This window comes from Pelobates fuscus, chromosome 8, assembly GCF_036172605.1.
Source record: "Pelobates fuscus isolate aPelFus1 chromosome 8, aPelFus1.pri, whole genome shotgun sequence".
Classification (NCBI taxonomy): domain Eukaryota; kingdom Metazoa; phylum Chordata; class Amphibia; order Anura; family Pelobatidae; genus Pelobates; species Pelobates fuscus.
This window is the reverse complement of record NC_086324.1, coordinates 119868866-119889111: the sequence shown is the minus strand read 5'-3', so window position 1 is coordinate 119889111 and position 20246 is coordinate 119868866. Positions and strand designations below refer to the sequence as shown.

Below are 20246 nucleotides of genomic sequence, written 5' to 3'. Positions count from 1 at the left end.
TAGCTTTTATTATTGCAGTGAGTTTTAGAATTTCTATTTTCCTGCTCTGTTATTTGCCTGCTACAGCATCTTGTGTGTGTGTTAAAGTTCAATTAGTAAAGCAGGAGATAATATTGAGCTCTTACAGCAAAGTGTTCGTTTAGAAGTGCTTCTGCTTTACAAATTTAGTTTGACATTGTCCCTTTAAACTGTATAGAACTAAACTGTAGTATTTAAAGACCCCATTTCCCTGTTGCCAGTAAAAAAAAAATAAAAATAATAATATATCAAACCAAGATTAGCACAACCCATTTTACCAAGAATGAAAAGCAATTGTAGGATATGGGGTGCAGCAAACAAAAGTTCACTTTTGTCAATGCATAAGAGGTTACCACAGAGAGAGCACAGCCTGTGAAAGTTAAAGGCATCAAAACAACTTTAGCTTAATTAAGCAGTTTAGGTATATAGATCTCGCCCCGGCAGTTTCGCTGCTTAATTCTCTGCCATTTAGGAGTTAAATCACTTTTGTTTCTGTTTCCCTAATGACACCTCACTTGGCTGTGACTTACGCAGCCTGTATAAAAAAGGTTTCATTTTCAATCCGATAGTAGTTAACTTTACATATCGTATCTCCTTGTATCACACACAGGAAGTCCTGCAGGCTCTAGAAGGCAATTAACAAAGCTGTAAATAAGAAACTACTAAATTAAGAAGAAAATTAAATAAAGGAAGTTTAAAAATTAGATGCCCCTTTACAGAAAGTGTTTAACATGGCTGTGTAAGTCACATGGAGGGAGGTGTGGCTAGGGCTGCATAAGCAAAGTGTTTAATTCTGTCATTTAGGAGTTAAATCAGTGAGCCTGCAGGGGAATGATCTATACACAAAACTGCTTAAAGTGGTTTTGGTGCCTAGTGTACCTTTAAGCAAATTAAGCCTGTCAAAATGCCTCAATTTAACAAGCTTGACATTCAAAGGAGATTGCTATTATATTAATATTATATAAGATTGCTTATTATATGGCACTTTCCATAGAAGCAGTGTATGCTAAATATTAACTGGGTTTAAATAGAATATTCTAAGAGCATTTGGTTATATATAACTTTGTTACATAGACTATAAACCAATGTTTCCCCAAACAAGATGCTTGAAATTAATCCGACCAGATGCACAGTACATCATGCCAATTCAATTGTTTTGTCTTTTTACTCATGACTGCATTAGATTCATTTCCATGAAAAGAAAACAAAATAAATTGCTATCCATCAGACAAAAATAAAACAAATCTGAACAGAAGAAAAATAAAAACCCACAAAAAAAAATAATAATTACAAAACAAACAAATAAATGTCCCAGTTTCAAGGGGCAGTCCAAATTAGAACATTTATACTGAAAACCAGTCTCAGTATCTGCAGATTCAGTCCACAATCCAGGATTTTGTAATGCTGGCTGAGAAACACGGATAGCTTAATAGTTTTCATACTGAATTTATTTTTTATAACTAAAACTCACAAAAAGATACTTGCAGAGTCTTTATCTTTTCATCCTTGCTTTGTAGATACCAACCTGGCTGCCTTTTCCCCACCAAAATATTTCAGTTCCATATGCATGGAATCACGGGCTTGGCTTCCCTTGGTTCATTTTTAGAACTGTCATAAGATTGGTCAGATGCAGCTCAAGCACCAAAATAGAGAAGTTGCTTTTGTGATAGTATTCGAATATATGATCTCTCAAGCCCTTGCACCCCCCCTCCCACCCCACATTGCTTCCTACACATATTCCCAGAAGCACGAGAGATGTTTAGTGCCAGAGTGAGTATCCACTGGCCTGGTCCATCTTGTTCGCTGGCTCCCACGTATTTTATGCCTTGGCCTGAAGTGTTCCTTCACCAGTTCAAGAATCAGCATGGACAGGTGTGATATCGGCATAGCTCTGGTCTAATGTCTGCCTTGTGTGTACATTTCAGGTAGGCTTGTGTGTTATCGCAGAAGGCTTGTATTGTTTGTATTTTTTTTTTCTTTACACATACGCCAGACATAATTTTGACAGTTATTCATATTCCAGAAATTGCTTGTGATAGAAAAGCAAATACCTGCAAAGAAAGAAAGGAATTTTTTTTTAGCAATGTACATGGCAAAGATTCACCAAGGTTACAGTGAAAAATCATAATTTGTTCTTTTATAGCCCTCTCTGTAAAATACTGTGCAATGTTACAAATAAGTAAAAAATAGCTTTTTTTGGCCAAAACTCCAAGTGCAAAGGGCTTGCCTCAAATCAACAGCAAGCGTATCAAAACCATCCAGGGCGGATCCTGTGTTTGCCACATCCCCCCTACATGCTTTTTAAATGCAAAAGACACCCAGTTAAATAAAAAAAATAAAAAAAAAATAGCTTGCTGCTCCAGTCTCAAGGCTCTTCCGCCACGGTGACGCACATCTGCTACTGCTCGAAATACCGTGGCGAGCGCAGATAAGCAGAGTCACACGCCTCCGCACTCCTTCTCATAATTAATGTTGCGTGGCCTACAAGGGTGGGTAGCAGTCATGGCATCCACTTTAAGTGCAGCACAAAGGGCGGTCGCCGCCGCCCCCCCCTCCACCTCCCCAAAACCCAAAAGCATTTTTAGCAGTAAAGCTATGATAAACTTGCCAAAGTGGTTATGGCAAGAACTGTTTTATGTTGTTATGGTGACCTTGCAATGCAAATTAAAGAAAAGAAAAAAAAAAAAAAAAAACTCACCCTTCACTGTCTAGTACATCTTTAATGCTAGCCTTAGTGATAATAGCATCATCGCATTTGAACCACTGGTCCTTGTGTTGCCGAATAAAGCTTGTGTAATGCCCACTTTCCAAGGTTCCCTGGTGATTAACTACTGCAAATAAGGAATACCTGCAAAGAAGAGAGTGTAAATGTAAACTGGCAGCTGTGCAAATCTGTGTACAATTGAGTCTAAAGGCACAAAGCACAAAAATGTAAACAATGGCGAAATAAAAAAAATGAATAGCAACCCATAGTGCAGTTTGTTTTTTCTCTTCACGCTTGTTCATCTTGCTGTACAATAATGTATTCAGTGTTTTAAAAAAAAAAAAAAAAATCTAAGAGGGTTACCCAAAGTGAACATTGTTGGCAATTTAACCCCTTAAGACCGCAGCCAAATGTACAAGTTGTGACCAAAACAAAACCTGGCATTTGCGCTATATGTCTGTCCAACCGTAATTCACCTCTTTTATATTAAATGCACCCACACTTATTATATATCATTTTATTCAGGGGAAACAGGGCTTTCATTTAATATCAAATATTTAGCTATGAAACAATTTAATATGAAAATATAAAAAAATAAGAATTGTTAAAAAAAATTTAGTTCTACGTGACATTTTAACTGTGAATGTCAAAATACTGTTTGCTTTTACTGCAGTAACATACACATTTGTATTCAGCGATGTCTCACGTGTAAAACAGTAACCCCTATGTACAGGTTTTATGATTTTTGGGAAGTTACAGGGTCAAATATAGCGTGTTACATTACATATCAGTTTTTTCACATTGAAAGTCGACAGATTGGTTACATTGCCTTTGAGACCATATGGTAGCCCAGGAATAAGAATTACCCCCATGATGGCATACCATTTGCAAAAGTAGACAACCCAAGGTATTGCAAATTGAGTATGTCCAGTCTTTTTTAGTAGCCACTTGGTCACAAACACTTGCCAAAGTTAGTGTTAGTATTTGAAAATGCAAAAAACTAATTTGAACGCAAATTACCCTGTACAGGTTTTATGGTGTCTTGGAACGTTATAGTGTTAAATATAGTGTTGGAAAATTAAATTCCCTGAACTTTCGGCCTGGGTTGTCAGGCAGGTCCTGCAAATTGTAATAAAATGACCTAATTATGTAAAATTAACACACACAATTTTTTTAAATTATATATAGGTATATGTAGTGATATATACGTATATATTTTTATTATTTTTAATTTTAACGTATTTATATATTATAGAAATATATATAATGAAAATTATATATATTTAATCAATATCATTGTACGTGTATTTTGATATTAATATACAATGATGTACATAATATATACACACACCATATATAATAAATATACATGATCTAAGTATTATTTATTTTTACACTGATTTAACAAGTTTTATTTTATTTTCAGGCAGCAGGGGGAGTACCTGTCATTACAGGCACTCCCCCTGCTGGCATTGCCTTGGCCGGCTATGCCGTCCATGTGATAGTGAGGTCCTCGCAAGGGGCCAGAGGGGCCGAAGAGGACGGAGGGGGATTCCCAGGTAAGTCCCAATACCGCGATCGCCAGCGACCGGGTAAGTACAAAAGATCGCAGGGTGTTCTATGCCGCCCTGCGTCGTTTAGAGCCATCTAAATAAGGACGGCATAGAACGCCCTGCGGTCTTAAGGGGTTAAAGGTTACAAACTAACATGTGAACTGTTGGGAATTCAAAGTGAATTTAATTTTTAGGCAAAAAAAATTCGCAAAAAATAAAACCAAAACGATTCTCCAAGTAAACTATGTTGCCAGTATGTCAATTTTTGCCTAAAATTGGAAATTCACTTTGCATTTCTGGCAATTCCCACTTTCGTGACAAACCTGTTAGTCGAGAATATTTTCCCCCTGGCATTCACTGCAGGAAATGCATGGTATAATAAAAAAAAAAAAAAAAAAAAAAACATTTAAAAATTCAAAACAAAAAGCACCACTTCCAGAATTGCAGATCTACCACAGGAATCCCAAATTGATTTGTCACCTACATAAACAAAGCATCTCAAAGTCTGTTGCAATTCCTCATTTTAAAAGAATGTTGCTCGTCTACAGTCTAGTGTTAGGCACTAAAGTCCAACATATTCTGCAGAGCATTACAATATTATTTAGAGGGGAGGAAAGCCCTTCTCAAATTGGCTTACAATATATGAAAATGTAAGTATTTATCGATAGAGCACTTACTGGTAAAGCGGTCAGGACTGGAAAAAAACCAGTTTGAATCCCAGTCAAAGTGGTGATACCATCTACTCTGACCAGCCGATTTATGCCTACACAGTGTATATTATAAAGACAAACACCCTGAATGGAGGTTACGGCAGAAATGTGCAGTACTCACTTATTGTCATTATTTAGATTATCTGGGGGTTGCAGATATTGCCCGTTCATCCTGCTCTCTTTGCTGCAATAAAGGAAACACAAATGTCAAAAACCTATGGAATATACACTTCATAAAAACCTTATGATGCACCACGTTTTAACCTTTATATAGACTAGAGATCTTTCGTTACTTTCATCACACAACCTCCCCCCACCCCCAAAACAAAAAAATAATAAACACCCGCCATTTATTTCATATTCCAAATTCATTATTTGTTTATTTACCTTCTATCACTGCACAAAAAACATGTATTATCTATCCTACATTTAACAAGCCAATATAATTATAGCTTTACATTTCCTCAAAAATTACATCATGCTTATCTTTGCTTCTGAGGTACCCTACATTTATGGTCATGCATCATTTTGAATAAAGAGCCATTATTTGTACAAACACAAAATAAATTACCAAACATGAGGTAGCATTTTCTGACTATCATTCCAACCGCATCTTAAAAGAAAGCTCAAATCTCTTTATACATCAACTCCTCTCACCTGGATGCCATAAATGGAGTCATGTCCAGCTCCAAAGGGAACGATACATATGTAGTAATCTTCCGCCTCAGCTTAGCTGAATGTTCAAACCGCTATGACAGAAAAATCAATGAAATTTGTGAAAAAGATACAATTTTTTTTTTTTTTAAAGGAACAGTTAAAGCTTTAACAGCAAAACCACTTACGGCAGCTCTAGCACTAATAAAGCGCAACAATGTATCTAACTACAAGGTAAGTAAACATGGAGAGTCATATCTCCCTATAGAAAACTTTGGTTTGGAGAGTACTTCCTGCAGAAGATCCAAAGACTTGTGCTGTAAACAAAACCATTAATGCTTAATGTATGGGGTTTAAGCATATGAAGAAAACAATTGTCCAGCCCCACCCTGGAGTTTTTAAACCACCTGTTAGCAGAATAAACCACAGGCACACCCTTAGATTTCATCTTCTTAAAAGGAAACACAAAATGTGACGGCAGGTAAGAACCATTCGGCCCATCTAGTCTGCCCAATTTTCTAAATACTCTTATTAGTCCCTTGCCTTTTATAGAGGGGCCAAGGTAGAAGACAAAAATGGTTACAATGCCTTGTGTATTTCTGGCTATAGAGCCCTTATTTGTAGGTGTATGAACAAGGCCCTTCTAGCCTTAAATTGTAAGGCTTTTTTTTTTTCATATGGTTACCCCACAGACTGACCCTTCCTGTATACTTGAACATGATAAACGAAAGAAATCATCATCTTCGTTTGGTTACGTTTGCATTTGAGATATCTAGTTCCTTCAGTGCTGTTGTGGTTTATTGCGCAAGTGAGTACAAAGCAGCCTCCTTTTAAACAGGTGAAAACCCTGTCATACTACTATTTTTTCCATGCCAAAACAAAGTCTTCATTTTTCTGCCTGCGCATGCAAGATCATAAAGACAGTCGGGCCAGAGATTGACCAATTTAGTAATGCCGACAGTCAGTTTTTCAGTAGGCTTTCGCAGACAACATTGTGGAACATTGAGTGTCCAACCGACATTTACAGAAGTAAAACATTATGCACTTGTCTTACTTTGAGATGAAAACATGCCACAATAGGCAATTTCTTCATAGTAAGCTGTTTTGTTGATTCCTGGTAACTATGGCAACCACTGCATTTAATTTTGGCACTGCTTCCGAGATGTTCTGGTCGTGTAAACCTAACAGAATGAGAAACATTTAAAAAAATATATATATTATGACAAAGACAGGCAAAAGTAGATTAAGAGTACTGGATCAGCAAAATAGAGGAAATTATACAGGTTTCACAGCAATATGAATTTAGTGTTAAACAATTAGCATGTTTACGATAAGGAGATCAATAATTTTTTTTAAATAAGAGTTATGGATGCCAGTGTATCTGCAACTACTAAGGTGGTTTGGTCCCCCTCTGCTTGTTGCATCACCAAGTCACATTAGGGAGTAATTTAAAAATTAAAGGACCACTAGAGGCACCCAAACCACTTCAGCTCAATGAAGTGGTCTGGGTGCCAGGTCCATCTAGGGTTAACCCTGCAGCTGTAAACATATGTTTACATTAGGGTTAATCCAGCCTGTAGTGGCTGTCTCATTGACAGCCGGAGGCGCTACCGCGCTTCTCAGCGATTTTCACAGTGAGAAGATGCTGCCGTCCATAGGAAAGCAATGATAAATGCTTTCCTATTGACCGATTGAATGCGCGCGCGCGCGGCTCTTGCATGCGCATTTGGCAGATGATGTCAGAAGAGGGAGGAGAGTCCTCAGCGCCGAGGGAGCCTGGCGCTGGAGAAAGATAAGTGATTAACCCCTCTTGAGCCTGGCGGGAGTGGGACCCTGAGGATGGAGGGGACCTATGAACACTATAGTGCCAGGAAAATAAGTGTTTTCCTGGCACTATAGTGGTCCTTTAAGGATCCAGTTCCCTCCCACCCACAAAGTGATTACAAAGATGTAATGGGAAGAGGAGATAATAGTAACTCAGGTGGGAGAATACGCTACCATAGGAGCAAGGAAATTACATTTTCAAGAATTGTATTTACAATTTATAGCTTGCACTATATGCTATAGAAGAGCAATTACAAAGGAGGAGAACCAGAAACCACTTTGGGCTACCAAATAGGTTTCTAGAGATTATGAGGCATTCCCCCACCCCCTTTTTTGTTTTAAAAAAAAAAAAAAAAAAAAAAAAAAAAAAAGTATTCTTCTATACTAAGGTTAACAAAACATTTCACAAACCGAGCAAGAGTTACATTTGATGGGGTCTGGATTTTCATAATTTCTGTCTAGTTTGAGCAGCTTTAATTTCTCAATGACTTTCAAGAAAGGCCAACTGATACTTATTCTGGGAAAGTTGAAGGGTTTAAAGAAACAAAAATTAAATAAATGGAATTAAAGTTTTTAAAAAAATGTTTTATTTTTGGAAACCTTTTAGTAGATTTGCAAAAGGAAAGAAAATTCAACTTCTACACTGGTTTAAGATTAAATTAAATCATTGATGGTCTGAATCCTAGATTTTTTTTTTTTTTGTTACAGCAACTGAACGCAGCCAATATATTCAATGTCACACTGTGCCTCCACAGAAAAGACAGTACTCAAATATTATAGAATTAAGTTAAACATTTGTTATGTGCATGCCAAAATATTACATATGCTGCACACAACACATTTCAACACAGAACCTTTCACATTTATGCACCACTAATGTACCTTCTCAGACAGTCTGTTAGGGTGGTTGTTCCTGAAACATGATTTTCTCCATTCACAACTCCCCCGTCACTTCCAGGGCTCAAAGGCCAAAATGGAGTAGAAGAACCTGGCAGGTCCAAGCTGATGTCCCAAAACGGATCTATTGTTGTAGAGACACCACTAATTGTATATAAAAAAAAAAAAAAAAATTTAAAACAATTACTGATAAAGTAAAAAATAATTACAACACTGGATTTTCTGCTTACAATAAACATGACCATCTTGAAGGAGGTAGAAAATGGTCTATTTATTAACCTGTTGCTAGTTTTTGGTATTATAATACAAACAGCACAATAACAGTGTGCTTCTAAGAATTTGTACTCTGCAACTGTACCAACAGTACCAAGTGCCCAACAGTAAGCTTTAGTAATTTGTTGTTAGTATAGGAATATATTAACTGAAATTTCAATCAATATTGATATGGGCAAAGCATGCAAGTAGAACAATTTAAAACTTGAAGGCTGAGCTTGATGGGCACGTGTCTCTTTTCAGCATAAATAAGTAGTAACTTTAGTATAGTAACTTTAGTATATTGGCACAGCCAACACAAAACCCCAGAACTACCACACCAAAGTATGCATTTGTAGATATTCAACAGCCCACAGTTTCCATCTAGAGGCAGTGTGATCTGTTTGTTTTTAGCATATTTTTGTGATAAAATTATCCTTTTTTTAGGTTTACATACACACTGGCCTATTCAGTGTGAATATTGTATTCCTGAAAACACATTAAGATAAAATGTTTAAAGGGACCTTTACATTTATTTACACTGTAATCCTGTGGTGCAAGTGAAGCAGTTTTTATGATATAAAAGTCCAGTACTTCTTACAGAGAAGCAACAATTGTAGGCTTCTCTAAGAATCTCTTGAAGGATGCACCTCTAGTGGCTGTCTGCTAGAGGCATGAACAAAATGTTAACATTGCCATTTCTTTGAAATAGCAAGACTTTACATTGTAAGACAAAAGCAATAAGATTACTTCATTAAGATGATTTTTTTTGGTGCTTAGTGTCCCTTTAAGCATTGCAATAACCTATAATGTTCTGTAGAGAATTCTTTGACACTGTTGATCATGTTCTTCTTCAAACACTGTCTCTCGTGGTTTTCCTCCTATGTATCCCAATGCTCATTCAGTATCTCCTCCCTTCGTCCTGTCTTGGTTGAAGTCCCCTTCTATTCTCTTTAAACAGCCTCTCTTAGCAAACTTATCAACTCATTTGGATTCCACTAACACCTGTATGTCGATGACACCCAGATATATTTCTTCTCCACAAACCTCTCCCCTGTGCCACTGCTTGCCTTTCTTCCATCTCTGACTGGATGTCCTCCCACTTTCTGAAATTCAATCTCTAAATCTGAGCTCCTGGTCTTTCCTCCTCCTTCTAATACTTTCCTCCTCTTTTGCTTCAAATAAGTGGAATCCACATAAGTCCATCCTTGCAAGCGGCCTGTCTTGGAGTCATACTTTATTCTGGCCTCACCTTTGCGCCTCACATCCAGTATGTCGCTAAATCCTATTAAAAACATAGCCCACATCCGCCCATTCCTTAGACAAGATGCTATGAAGGAGCTTGTCCATGCTCTAGTAATCTCGCATGGATTATTGTAACCCAATCCTTATTGGTCTTCCCAAAAGCCATAATGCCCCGCTACAGTCTAATGAATTCTGTTGTCAGACTGATTTCTCCTCTCCAGTTGGCCCTCTCACATCACCTGTCAGTCCTTTCATTGGCTTTCTGCATGCTACAGGAGTCAATTCAAAGTACTAATCCATACAACAATTCTAGCCCCTCCATCTCTTCACCGATTTATCGGTATGCTCCTTCATGTCCGCTGCTCGCACACGTAAGGCCAACTGACGCTTGCAGGACTTCTCGCGGGCGGCTCCCTTCCAGACTCATCCCTAGTGTTTAATCTTTTAAGAAGTTCCTTAAAACATGTCTCTTCAAGAAAGATTATGGCATCCCAGAGTAACCTCTACCTCACATACCTGTCCCTTGCTCTCTCCTAAAGGGCAGCACTTTACTCTCTCCTCCAGCTCTGCTTCACTCCCACCCTCTTTGATTGCTATCTTGTATCTTATTGTGTTTTATACCCAACCTCCTATAGACTGTAAGCTTGTTTGAGCTTCAACCTATCGTTCCTGTAAGTTTTTGTAATTGTCTTATTTATAGTTAATTCTCCTCCTTTTATAATATTGTAAAGCACTACAGAATCTGTTGGCTCTATATAAATGCCAATAATTCCCAGGGCCAATGTCCATTTTCAAACTTTATATTTACTAGGCCCATGCCTACATTCATGCAGGAATAAAAGAACTACACTCAAGGATACCTCCACCATGGCAAACAATTGTAGACAAAGTAGACAACGAGGGTTAATGCACAGAGGATATTCAGACTCCTATGGGGTCCATTTAATCGCCAGTCTCAGTAAAAAATATATTTTACAGTTTAGAAACCTTTGCAACATGGTTACCGTATACATTTTAAAATAATGCATACAAAACTAATGGAGACCTAATTCCCAAAGTATCCCTTTTTAACCATTTCAGTAAAGGACTAACATATCTAGTTAATGAGTCAGTTATGGATCAATGGATTGACCAGGAACAAAAATTTCAGGCAAACACATTTAGGGAGTAGCATTATACAATATCTATCAAATCATAGGTCATTCCAAACAAGACTTGGTGCCACTTACTTACAGTACTTAAAATAAAATCTATACATTGAGCAACTTATAGGACCACTATAGGCACCCAGACCACTTCACCTCAACTCAATGAAGTGGTCTGGGTGCCAGGTCCCCCTTGTTTTAACTCTGCAGCAGAAAACATTGCAGTTTACACTGCAGGGTTAATCCAGCCTCTAGTGGCCGTCTCCCTGACAGACTAGAGGCCCCTTCTGCGATTTACACAGAGTAAATCACACTTATTTGACGCTGGACGTCTTCACAGAATCCAGTGTCAAAAAAAGATCCCCATAGGAAAGCACTGAGTAATGCTTTCCTATGGGCAGGTTTGAATGCACGCGCGCCTTTGGCCACGCATGTGCATTCGGCTCCACTCGGTAGCGGACGTCGATGGTGAAGGAGAGGTCACCAGTGCTGAGCGAGCCCGAGCTGGATTAATGTAAGCAAATGGTTAACCCTTTATTCGCCACGGAAGGGGGGCCCTAGTCAACTAAACGATATAGTGTTACTTTAATGATCTGCATACCCTACTATGCAAACAGTATTGCATGCAGGTATAGAATTAACAGGCTTTTAGCAGGAGAACCTTTGCACAGGTTTAAAAAAAAAAAAAAAAAAAAAAAAAAAAAAAAAACACACTGCATGCATACCAAGCAACTGTAGGTGCGCAGATTACTCCCTGATAACTTTTCTTCTACTTTGAAACATGAATATAAGCACTGAATTGTGAGTTTTTAGTCCATGCAAATGTCAACTTTTAGGCAGTAAAGTCGACGCTTGCTTGTTATAAGGCAGGCGTCCTTTGCTTTGAACCTGAAAACATTGGAGTACTCAACTTGTGAAATGAAGAATGATACATTTTATGTTCATTTCAGAAGCAAAAGTTAAGAAACATGAACTATCTTGAAGTATACATTTAGAGGTCAGACATTCCTTAATTCTTACAAAAGGGCACTAGGCAACTAAACCTTAATGTAGTGGTGTTATGGCACAGAGGCTGTACTTAGAGTCTCAGCAGGGTAAATACTGCCTTTTCTGAGAAAAGGAAGTGTTAGCACTGCTCCGTAAGGCGCTTCTGGGTTGTAGTCTTTCAATCTTTGCAGGAATGACACTTAGGGCATCTCACTGGGCAGTGTTTGGCATCACCGTGCAGTACATAGAAACATAGAATGTGACGGCAGTTAAGAACCATTCGGCCCATCTAGTCTGCCCAGTTTTCTAAATACTTTCATTAGTCCCTGGCCTTATCTTATACTTTGGATAGCCTTATGCCTATCCCACGCATGCTTAAACTCCTTTACTGTGTTAACCTCCACCACTTCAGCTGGAAGGCTATTCCATGCATCCACTACCCTCTCAGTAAAGTAATACTTCCCGATATTTTTAAACCTTTGTCCCTCTAATTTAAGACTATGTCCTCTTGTTGTGGTAGTTTTTCTTCTTTTAAATATAGTCTCATCCTTTACTGTGTGGATTCCCTTTATGTATTTAAATGTTTCTATCATATCCCCCCTGTCTCGTCTTTCCTCCAAGCTATACATGTTAAGATCCTTTAACCTTTCCTGGTATGTTTTATCCTGCAATCCATGAACCAATTTAATAGCCCTTCTTTGAACTCTCTCTAAGGTATCAATATCCTTCTGAAGATATGGTCTCCAGTACTGTGTACAGTACTCCAAGTGAGGTGGTCTCACCAGTGTTCTGTACAATGGCATGAGCACTTCCCTCTTTCTACTGCTAATACCTCTCCCTATACAACCAAGCATTCTGCTAGCATTTCCTGCTGCTCTATTACATTGTCTGCCTACCTTTAAGTCATCAGAAATAATCACCCCTAAATCCCTTTCCTCAGATGTTGAGGTTAGGACTCTATCAAATATTCTGTACTCTGCCCTTGGGTTTTTACGTCCAAGATGCATTATCTTGCACTTATCCACATTAAATGTCAGCTGCCACAACTCTGACCATTTCTCTAGTTTACCTAAATCACTTGCCATTTGGCTTATCCCTCCTGGAACATCAACCCTGTTACATATCTTAGTATCATCCGCAAAAAGACACACCTTACCATCAAGACCTTCTGCAATATCACTAATAAAAATATTAAAGAGAATGGGTCCAAGTACAGATCCCTGAGGTACCCCACTGGTGACAAGCCCAAGCTTCGAATATACTCCATTGACTACAACCCTCTGTTGCCTGTCACTCAGCCACTGCCTTATCCATTCAACAATATTGGAATCCAAACTCAAAGATTGCAGTTTATTGATAAGCCTTCTATGTGCAACAGTGTCAAAAACCTTACTGAAATCTAGGTAAGCAATGTCTACTGCACCTCCCTGATCTATAATTTTAGTTAACCAATCAAAAAAATCAATAAGATTAGTTTGGCATGATCTCCCTGATGTAAACCCATGTTGTCTCTGATCTTGAAATCCATGTGTTTTTAGATGTTCAACAATCCTATCCTTTAACATGGTTTCCATCACTTTCCCCACTACTGAAGTAAGGCTTACTGGCCTATAGTTGCCCGACTCCTCCCTATTACCTTTCTTGTGAATGGGCACAACATTCGATAACTTCCAATCTTCTGGGACTACTCCTGTTAACAATGATTGGTTAAATAAATCTGTTAATGGTTTTGCTAGTACACCACTAAGCTCTTTTAATAGCTTTGGGTGTATTCCATCAGGTCCCATTGACTTATTTGTCTTTACTTTTGACAGTTGAAATAGAACCTCTTCCTCTGTAAACTCACGTGTAATAAATGACTCATTTATCCTTTTTTTTTTTTTTTTAACGGAGGTCCATTTCCTTCATTTTCAGCTGTAAATACCGAACAAAAATATTCACTGAGGCAGTCAGCTCGACCTTTATCCTCATCTACATACCTTCCTTCCTTTTGTTTTTAATCTAACTAATCCTTGTTTTACTTTTCTTTTCTCATTTATGTATCTAAAAAAAAAAAAAAAAAAAATTGTCCCCCTGAGTCAATGCACCTCTATGAGGAGATTCTGATTTGCCCAACTTGGCAACTGCCATGCATGAGCACTAGTCCCCAATGCTCCTTTACAGGTGAGCATTCGAGTTGCTGAGATTATCAGTATTGATCTCTGCCAGGGGAGAAATGGCAGCTGTAAATAAATGTAAGCTAAACGCTTTAATTTACTATTTTGGTGGATACATCTCACTAGTTGTAAAATAAATCAAACGTTAGGAAGCCTTTGTTGTACACGTTAAATTTCTAATGGCAGAATGTATCTTTAGTCATGATTGTGTGAGTGTATTATTGTGTTCCTTTCATGTCCACCAACACAAGAATATGCAGTGTGGTTTTACTTCTTTAACAGAGATCAGTTTTATGGTCAATCATTTTTAAAGCATAATATCACAATCCCTATAAAACTCAGTACATGTTATTGTAAGGATTTTAATTTAATTTATGGAAATAGGACTAGTATTAAAACAAGGTCTAAATGCATACATCCTAAACCAGAGATACTTTTCTAAATGCAGGCGAGAACTCACTGGCACACTTGACAAGTTACATCTGACTGCAGTCCTCCAGTGAAGATTTGGTCTATGATGCAGTTACAGTGGTTTGGATTGTTGGCCTTCTTTCCATTGTCGTCACCTAAAGAGAAAGAGAAGGAGAAGATTAACAATAAGTGATTAACAATAAGAAAAGGAAATTTAAACATTTTAATCAAATAGGTCAGTAAACAATACTAACAATAATAATAGCTCAATACACTATTACAGTATATAAATGCCATCAGTGTTTGCCAAATGGGCAATTTAATAGGCTAAACTAGAAAAAGCTTATAGGAGAAGAAAGCAAGAACAGCCCCAAAAAGGTTTTTTTGGCACATTAAGGAACACAAACGTTTATTCCTGACCCTATAGTGTTAAAATAACTATCTAGCTCCCTTGGGCCCCCAAAATATAGGAAGATCTAACCTTATTCCCAGCTCTGCATGGGTCTTCTCCCCATCCACTTCTTTGGCTGACCTCATCAGAAGTGATTATCTCAGCCTATAACAATGCTGTCCCATAGGAAAGCATTGGGCTGGCTAAGATAGTAAATTCTGATAATCTCAACCAAGGGAAGCAATACATCTCTATGAGGAAAATGCAGCGCCTCCATGAAGAACTTGCACAGATCACAGGTTGAAACAAAAATAGTTACAATTCCATCTTAACATGTTGTGGTCCAGATAGTGAGAGCACTTACCTTTGCAATGTCTGTGCAGTACATCTAATGCAGCAATGAGAAATTCATGTGCATCCTGTTGTTCGTACCCTGCTAAATGTCTTGCATGCGTCCATACAAGGTGCAGTAACCTATATGGAATGTGAGGAGATCGGTGCCCGGAGTAAAACTGGAGATTAGAATAAAAAGAGGGGGATATAAAGAATAAAGAAACTGACAAAAAAAAAAACAAAAGAACTATTCTTCTAATAATGCCAACATCCCACAACTGGGATGTAATGAACAGAATCGTTAAAAACAAACTAGACACAGATCTGAACATTCATATATTAAAACAAATTCTGTATCATTTATAACCTAGAAAATAAGCTAAACCAGCATATCATTTTCTTACCATTGCAGCTTGGTCTAAAAGTTGGCTTGCTAAACCAGAAAATGTAGATTTATCTATACTGTATAAACTATAGCTAACTTCGGGATTGATTACACACACACACACAGCCCTACTTTACACCACTCTTGGCACCATAATTTCAGTTTATCTAAGTAGTTATGGTGGGAAGAGAAGATCCCTGCCATGTTTGATGGATGGCTTGTAGGCGAGAGAGAAAAATTACATTTTAAAAACTGCAGACTGAACTTCTTAAAGCACAATGTAATTATTGAACCAAATGGCATAAGAGGTAAATGAACATTCATAGTACCAACATAAGTTTGACAGGTGTGTTTCTTGTATTAAAGAGACACTGTAGGCACCCAGACCACTTCAGCTCATTGAAGTGGTCTGGGTGCTGTGCCCCTTTTGCACCTAGTGCTGTAATGTCAAACATTACAGTTCCAGAGAACTGCAATGTTTACGTTGTAGCACTAAGTCTGCCCACAGTGGCTACCTACCAGATAGCCACCGGGGGCGCTTCTGGAATCGTAACAGACTTTTTGTCTGTTATCTGACACTGGATATCCTCACGCTCTGCACGAGGACCTCCAGCGTCAGATTTTCCTCTATAGGAAAAGCATTGATTTAATGCTTTCCTATGGGGAGGTCTAATGCACGCAGCATTTGCCACGCATGCGCATTAGACCTCGCTCGCCACAGGAAGGAGGAAAGGGCAGAGCTTCAAGCCAGCACCGAGATATGGTAAGTAAATAAAGTGTTTTTAACCATTTGTTAACCGGAGAGGAGGTGGGGGAGCGAGGAAGGGGGGGGATCGGTAGTGACAGGAATGCTGCGTTGTATTCCGGGCATGACTGTATCCCTTTAAAGTTCCATATTTTTACCAAACATATTCATGAATAGTAGCTCAGTGTGATATGAGCTGCTGAGTTGGCTGCACTGCGACTGTCCTTTATCTCCATACTATTTCAAAGAAATGGGACAGCGATTGGCTGTGGGATGCAGCTTGTTTGCTGCCCACATTTTTATTTTTTTTAATAAAGGAAGTTGCCTTGTTAAAAAATAAATGAAAAAAAAAGTAGGTGTGGGTAATGAGGTAGTGTTAAGTTTTAGAAAGCAGCAACCTATTTTCCTTAAGTGGTTTGTGTGACATGTCATGATTCCCTTTTATTCCAGAAGTTTGGTCCTTAAGGAGTTAAGAAACTTTGACAACTTTATGAACAGAGTGTAAAAATATTTATTCCATATCCAATCTGGCAAAATGTGAGGGGGAGCAGACAATACTAATCTACCAGAAGAACTTACCTCCTGAAAGAGAGTAGACATTTCACAAACCAGGCAAGAATTGGGGCTCTGCATTTCACATTTGTGCCTGTCAGAAAGGAAGAAATCTCGCAGTAAAGGAGTGTGGGTAAGTGCCTGGACAATACAGTTCATAAAACACGTGTTCCCAAGATTGATTAATCCTCGCAAACCTAGAGAAGAGAAAAAAAAAAAGTGCATATTTGAGAATTTGGTTATTAACCCTTTAAGTCAATGCATATGTAGTAGTTTGAGCGCCACTTCCTTTGTTAAGCTAAGAAATTGCAGCTTGCCTTAATCTCCATCTTTTGCGAAGTGTAGGAAAAAAAATACATGTTGCAAAGTGGTTCCTACTTTGTCTTGTGTTTTAAAGAGAAATAGATCAGAAATGAAGAAAAGAACAGATTCTGAAAGAGGAAGAGAAAAAGGAAACAATAGGAGAAAGGCAAGTCTGAGGTGACTGGGATCAAGAACATGAGGGGAAGTGTGAGTGAGTGAGTGTGACAGACTGCATGGCTATGTAGTTACAATTTTGGCTAGTATATCCAATTAGAGCATTTAATATGGAAAAAGAAGGTACAAAGAAGGCAGCAATAGTGGCGTGAAAATTAAATGCATTTTATTTAAATTTTAAAGCATGTAATAATGACAATCTGCCAGTTTAGGCTCTGTTCAGTGCCCTATGAAACCAGGTGGGCATCCTTGTAATGTCCTCCAAGAAACAACATTAGGCGATGCCCAATATGTCTTCCTTTACTACTTTGAGAATTTATTTTGAAATGCAAAGTAAAATGATGAAATGCATTAGCAAAGGAGACTGAACTTTGAACACTTCTTTGCTGGATTACTTAATTACTGTAACTTCATAAACATTTTAACTGTGTGCATTTACCTTGTATTTTAAAGGGAGGCCCCATATCAAAAATTTGTATTTCATAATTACTTTACCAGAATTTCAGTGAAATGCCAACCCAGTTGAAAAATATACTAAGACAAAGTAGTGACTACTTTGCCTCAGTATTTTGCCTACTTCACTATGGTTTCCTCATGACTGTTTATTACTTATTGTTTACAACATTCTATTTTATAGAAAGTCTGGGTCAAAACTCCATGGAGGAACACAGGGTAGCAGTAGAAATCAGGTACAGACTATAACCTTTTTGGGATCAATCGGAAATTAGTGTCCTTAATTACCTATGGTGCAGTTTGAGGTTATTTTCCTTCTCTTGGGGTTATGCCTCAGCAGCTCAAGTTCCCTCTTGGTCGGTTCCCATGTTGAATACTTTTCTCCAACTCCTAAAATATTTTAGATTAGAATTATTATACTTGACTCACTTTACCAGATGATAAACCTTTTCATCGTGCTGGAAAAGGATGGCATGGTTAATACATTTGCATCTTATATCATATATATATATATATATATAGATTGATATTTTCATTGCAAATAGAGTTAAATTTTTTCCAGGTATCAGTGATATCTGCATGGTTGGAAATATATGTGTATATTTGCCAATTTACATTAAAATCACTAGGTTTTTAGATTTAAGCAGTTCACATTTTAATCAGGGCACCAAGGAACTATGGGGTAATCCACATTACCCAAGTATTCCTGAAAAGCAGCTCAAATAATGTGGTTTTAAATATCAATCTTCGCATGAACCCTGTGTTCACTTCAAAAGCACAAATTGGAAGCTCAGGCATCTATAGATCAGGCAGCATTAAAGTCTGCTCTATAATGTTTCAGCCTCATCTGCTTTTTTCTCTTGAGACAGTTCTTCATTAACATTTAATACAAAATGGCAAGATAAAATATTTGGCACAAAAAAAAAATAAATAGATTATTAACTGAATCCCAAATTTGCCCATACTGAATAAGAGTTCTACTGGAAGCCTTACGGACTGCATATACAGACATGGTTTACATAAGATTTATCAATCCACTGATGTCTGAGAGCCAGAGTGACAGGATTATATTTGCAGCAATTTCTACAAAAACTTAAAGTTAGACATTCTTGGCAGGGAGACCAAGGACGGTGTACTTGCTGCATAAAACGGTCACTCAATGCACCATAACTTTTCGTCTTAACAGATTTTACTAGTGCAGTCTGTATAACTTGTTTGATTAAACATCTATGTGAGGCAATGTGCAATAGCTATCCATATGTTTTGTGGATAACAGGTTCACGTTAAGGAATTTTCCTTTCCCAAAAGCTACCAGCTCATTAGAAAATAATCCCACATGTTCATTTGAAATCTGTAAGTCTCTGAGGTGAAATACTTAGAGAAGAAACTTTTCTTCTGGGTGTATCTCATTTACAGGGGGCAAGCAGGATAGAGTAGTTACACAGAATGATATTCTCACAAGTGTTGACAATTTGCATAATTTCCGCACAAAGGGGGAGCAGGACAAGAGACCTAAGAGGCACATACACACTTCTCCGACCATAAAAAGCAAACACCCTGGAGGAGGTAATCTTACCTGTCATTGCATACTGGTATGGAGAAACCAGGGCTGGAGTAAAAGCTAGTTGTGGAGATAAAGAAAATGAAGGGGCAGGGGAGAGAGAAGGAAAATAAATAAAACCAAGATTTATACACAAAAGAACTCAATGGCAGAATATTTCTATATTTAAAATGCACACTGGGGAGTAAAACATTTATTGAATTCGGAGCTCAAGTTCTCTTTACACTTACATGGTCAATAAGTAAAGTGAGAACTGTTGGGAATTCGCAACATATTTCAAACTAAAGGGCACAACAGCTGGACTGGACATTATCCAAGTAAGGTATGCAACCAGTTTGGCTACAAGTTTTAAATTTACTGTGAATTCCCAACAATGCTTACTTAGGTGAATATCTGAATAGGTTTATTATACATGCACACACATTCTAAAAGTTAGAATTAAGACTTGCATTAAAGTCTTTCAAGAACTGTGTCATGCAAACCACTTCTTCTAGGTGCCCTGACAAGTCATTTGTCACACAAATTGAATTTTTAGTTTGGCAGGGAACAATTTTAGAATTGGAATCTTGTAAATACAGTGGCGTTAAATTTTACATTTGATATTAATAAAACCCCAGAACTTTAGATGCTAAAGACAGAATAATGAAAAATAAATAAGTTTATTCTAACTATAACAATATTTAAAATAAAGTTTTAAAAAAATTACTATACAATCAAAAAAAATATATATGTTTACATAACACATGCACACACTTTCCTCTATGTGTATATAACCTTATAGCAAAGCCTTTGG

At 37.6% G+C, this 20246-nt stretch overlaps 1 protein-coding gene across 3 annotated transcripts in view; it reads right to left on the bottom strand.

Annotated features, from left to right (window-relative positions):
- Positions 1-1448: 1448 nt before the first annotated feature.
- USP22 (ubiquitin specific peptidase 22) overlaps positions 1449-20246 on the bottom strand; it is a 41675-nt gene continuing 22877 nt past the window's right edge. For all 3 annotated transcript variants that reach the window (XM_063430239.1, XM_063430240.1, XM_063430241.1), the window contains 11 exons: positions 19469-19513; positions 18181-18282; positions 16990-17159; positions 15312-15459; positions 14606-14711; positions 8346-8504; positions 6694-6820; positions 5643-5734; positions 5107-5169; positions 2717-2866; positions 1449-2069 (listed from right to left, as the gene is read on the bottom strand). In XM_063430239.1, the coding sequence (XP_063286309.1) occupies positions 2027-2069; positions 2717-2866; positions 5107-5169; positions 5643-5734; positions 6694-6820; positions 8346-8504; positions 14606-14711; positions 15312-15459; positions 16990-17159; positions 18181-18282; positions 19469-19513 (1205 nt within the window). In that variant the 3' untranslated portion in view covers positions 1449-2026. The remainder of the gene's footprint in view (positions 2070-2716; positions 2867-5106; positions 5170-5642; positions 5735-6693; positions 6821-8345; positions 8505-14605; positions 14712-15311; positions 15460-16989; positions 17160-18180; positions 18283-19468; positions 19514-20246) is intronic.